Source organism: Pundamilia nyererei, unplaced genomic scaffold, assembly GCF_000239375.1.
Source record: "Pundamilia nyererei isolate P.nyererei 1_Seehausen unplaced genomic scaffold, PunNye1.0 scaffold00048, whole genome shotgun sequence".
In the NCBI taxonomy this organism is placed as follows: Eukaryota; Metazoa; Chordata; class Actinopteri; order Cichliformes; family Cichlidae; genus Pundamilia; species Pundamilia nyererei.
Window position 1 is genome coordinate 3,381,520 of NW_005187449.1, and position 3,351 is coordinate 3,384,870.

Here is a 3,351-nt window from a genome sequence, read left to right on the forward strand (position 1 = left end):
TATATATATATATATATATATACTCATTAATAAATAGCTGGAAAAGAAACGTGTAGTTGTAGCAGTAACCCGTGTGTTAAGTTAAGTGGATGCATTGACATGATATATATAATATAATACTATAACTGAACACATTAAACATTTGTAATTACTATTTCCTGCTTAGGCTAGGTGGTTGTCACCTGTCAGGGGGAACCTGGAAAGATCTTTCCTCAATTCTCCAATTTTCTAGTCTGAAAGAGCTGGACCTGAGTAACAATGACCTGCAAGATTCAGGAATGCTGCAGCTATCTGTGGGACTGAAGAGTGCACACTGTAAACTGGAGATTCTCAGGTTAGGAATCCATTGCAAAGTATTACACTTCAAATTTGGCAACAGTAATGTTTAAATTGTCAAATTAATTTCTATTAAATAGAATTGGGACATAATTTCTTAATTAATTTAGGGTGGTGGCATTTTTGTTTTTTTTGTATTAACATTTGCAGTGATCTAGATTTGTCCAACCAGAAAGCTAATTCAGTAACACCGAATATGAAGTGTGTTTAAAACACATCTCCAACCTTAACTCTAAAGGATGGCTGTGTGCAAACTGTCGTGGAGAAGCAGTGAAGCCCTGTCCACAGTTCTCTGCTCTGAGTCCTGTAGCCTGAGAGAGCTGGATCTGAATAACAATGACTTGCAGGATTCTGGCGTAAGAGGGTTGTTAGCTGGACTGGAGAGCCCACACTGTAAACTTGAAACTCTTAGGTAAGAAATCAGATGTTTACTTCTCTTTTTCTAAAGACTGTGTCCTGCAGATTCTTTTGTATATCCCGACCAATGTCTTAAACTTACCTATAACACTGTTTTAAATACAATTTCTTTTAATAATTTCAGCCTCTCAGGTTGTCTAATCAGATATGACGGCTGTGCTTCTCTGGCTGCAGCTCTGAGATCTAACCCCTCCCATCTTAGAAAGCTAGACCTAAGTTACAATCATCCAGGAGATTCAGGAGTGGGACTGCTGTCCACTGGACTGAAAAATCCACTCTGGAGACTGGACATTCTGAAGTATGATTCATGAAGACACCGATGATTTTTGTAAAAAACTATAATAATTAAAAAAAAATACTTGCCATGGAGGCTCTTTGCCTTAAATACAAGCATGCATTTAAGCCATTGTGAAACTTGACAACATGTATTAAGTCTAATTTACACTATTTAGCCCTTCTCTACAATACTGTTATAGATTTAACACTGTCAGTGAAGCTGGGAAAAAAGTTAGCATTTTCAGTTTCAGTTTTGAGAGCATGTGTGGTTGATTGGTTGGTGGCTGCTAATAGTCCTACATTAGCTTATATTTTAGAGCATGTCTTCCACTTTTCATAATGAAAGACAACATATCAGTTAACTGGGTCGTTTTTTCCCCCAGGGTGGAAAACTGTGGAGAGCAAAGGTTAAAACCCGGTCTGAGAAAATGTAAGCATGTACTTTGTTAATAGGAGTTTATGATATTTTGAAACCTTGCATTTGAATATTCTTTATGTCCTTTATTTTAAAGCTGTGTCTTCTTTCTTCTGGCAGATGCCTGTGAACTTACACTGGACAGAAACACAGCACACAGAAAGCTGAAACTTTCTGAAAACGACAGAAAAGTAATGCTGGTAGGAGAGAAGGAGCAGACTTATCCCAATCACCCAGACAGATTTGACCGTAGGGAGCAGCTCTTGTGCAGTAATCGTCTGACTGGTCGCTGTTACTGGGAGGTGGAGTGGAGAGGAGAAGTTGACATAGCCGTAAGTTACAGAGGAATAAAACGGAAAGGAAACAGTGAAGACTGCAAGTTTGGAATGAATGATCAGTCGTGGTGTCTGCGATGCTCTGATGGTGGCTTCTCCGTCTGCCATGATAACAAAATCAGATCAGTCCCTCCCTCTTCGGTCTCTAACAGAGTAGCAGTGTATGTGGATTATCCTGCTGGCAGTCTGTCCTTCTACAGAGTCTCCTCTGACAAAATGATCCAAATCCACACCTTCGAAACCACATTCACTGAACCTCTGTATGCTGGGTTCGGTTTTGTGTTTGGGTTGGGCGTTGAGTCTTTGATGCTGTCAATTGACTCCTCTGTGTCTCTGTGTTCAGTATAGGACAAATAATTGCATACATCAGTCTGCATCTGAGTAACATCCACAATGAAAATATGATATGGGATTTCAGAACAAGTTCTAGCAAGATTTCTGGATAAGCAAACAACACATTACATTTCCTTTCTGCTTTAATATACAGTAAGAGATGTGATCTGAAAGTTTTTATATATTGCTAGTTTGGCTCTGAGGATTACTGCTCTTTTTGGCCAACTGCCTTCTAGAATGCAGTAAAACATACTACATGGATTATCAAACTTTAATGGCAGTTTTTCAACTCCTAACTTAAAGTATAGAATATGGCAACTGATTCTAAAGAACATAATAATCTGCTTCCATACATCCATTGTTTGTCCTACTAGGATTAGAATAAGATTGCATTTTTGCCATGTTTTCAGTACTAGAAAATATTATCTTTCAAATGAAGTCTCTTAAATGCATTTATAGTTCTTCCTTTAGCAGATCTTATTAGGGTGTAGGTCAAGATTACATAAAAAAGGGTAGATGTGAACCAAACCCTTCCCCTACCCTTAAATCTTAAAACCAGTCAATGGCAACTGCATACATGTAAAGACAATGCATTTCCTTACGTTCATCAAGTTCATTTTCTTAGTAGTCCTTACCCTTGAAAATATTTCTTCTTCTGTCAAAGGTTATTATCCATTTAAACTAGAGATGGACCGATCCGATATTACGTATCGGTATCGGTCCGATACTGACCTAAATTACTGGATCGGATATCGGAGAAAAATAAAAAATGTAATCCGATCCATTAAATATCACGAAAGCACCTCACAAAACTTGCAACACGCCGTAACTCACCTCAGAACGTTAGCACGTCGGAGCAGTATGCATCACGTGATAGAGCGGCTGTGGCATGCGGGACCTGTCGGTGGTCTGGATAGCATTTGGAGCTTCGCTAGCAACCCAGCATTTCATCTCCGACAAAGTTATCCCGAGAGAAGTAAAGCAAGTGTGTAAGTCCATCTCTGAATGTTTGTAAAGCATTCCTGCGTTAAGCTTAACAAGCGACTGCCTCTCGCTCTCCGGCTGCTACTTCAATCATGAAACTGCTTAACGATCAGCTGATCGGCTTTTCTGTCGGGACTCCGTCTCTCTTCTTTGTTTTTGGTCCACTTTGCACCAGAAAGAGGAAACCAGCGGCTGAACAACAGCAGCACGTTTAAGCTTGATCAGCTGTTGTTAGAATGTATTTAATATTACTTT

At 39.2% G+C, this 3,351-nt stretch overlaps 1 protein-coding gene across 1 annotated transcript in view; it reads left to right on the plus strand.

Moving 5' to 3' along the window:
• LOC102194130 (protein NLRC3-like) overlaps window positions 1-2,278 on the plus strand; it is a 6,037-nt gene extending 3,759 nt beyond the window's left edge. Inside the window, exons 3-7 of the mRNA XM_005732826.1 lie at window positions 167-334; window positions 575-748; window positions 878-1,051; window positions 1,413-1,459; window positions 1,565-2,278. Coding sequence (XP_005732883.1) covers window positions 167-334; window positions 575-748; window positions 878-1,051; window positions 1,413-1,459; window positions 1,565-2,127 — 1,126 coding nt within the window. The 3' untranslated portion in view covers window positions 2,128-2,278. The remainder of the gene's footprint in view (window positions 1-166; window positions 335-574; window positions 749-877; window positions 1,052-1,412; window positions 1,460-1,564) is intronic.
• Window positions 2,279-3,351: the final 1,073 nt, after the last annotated feature.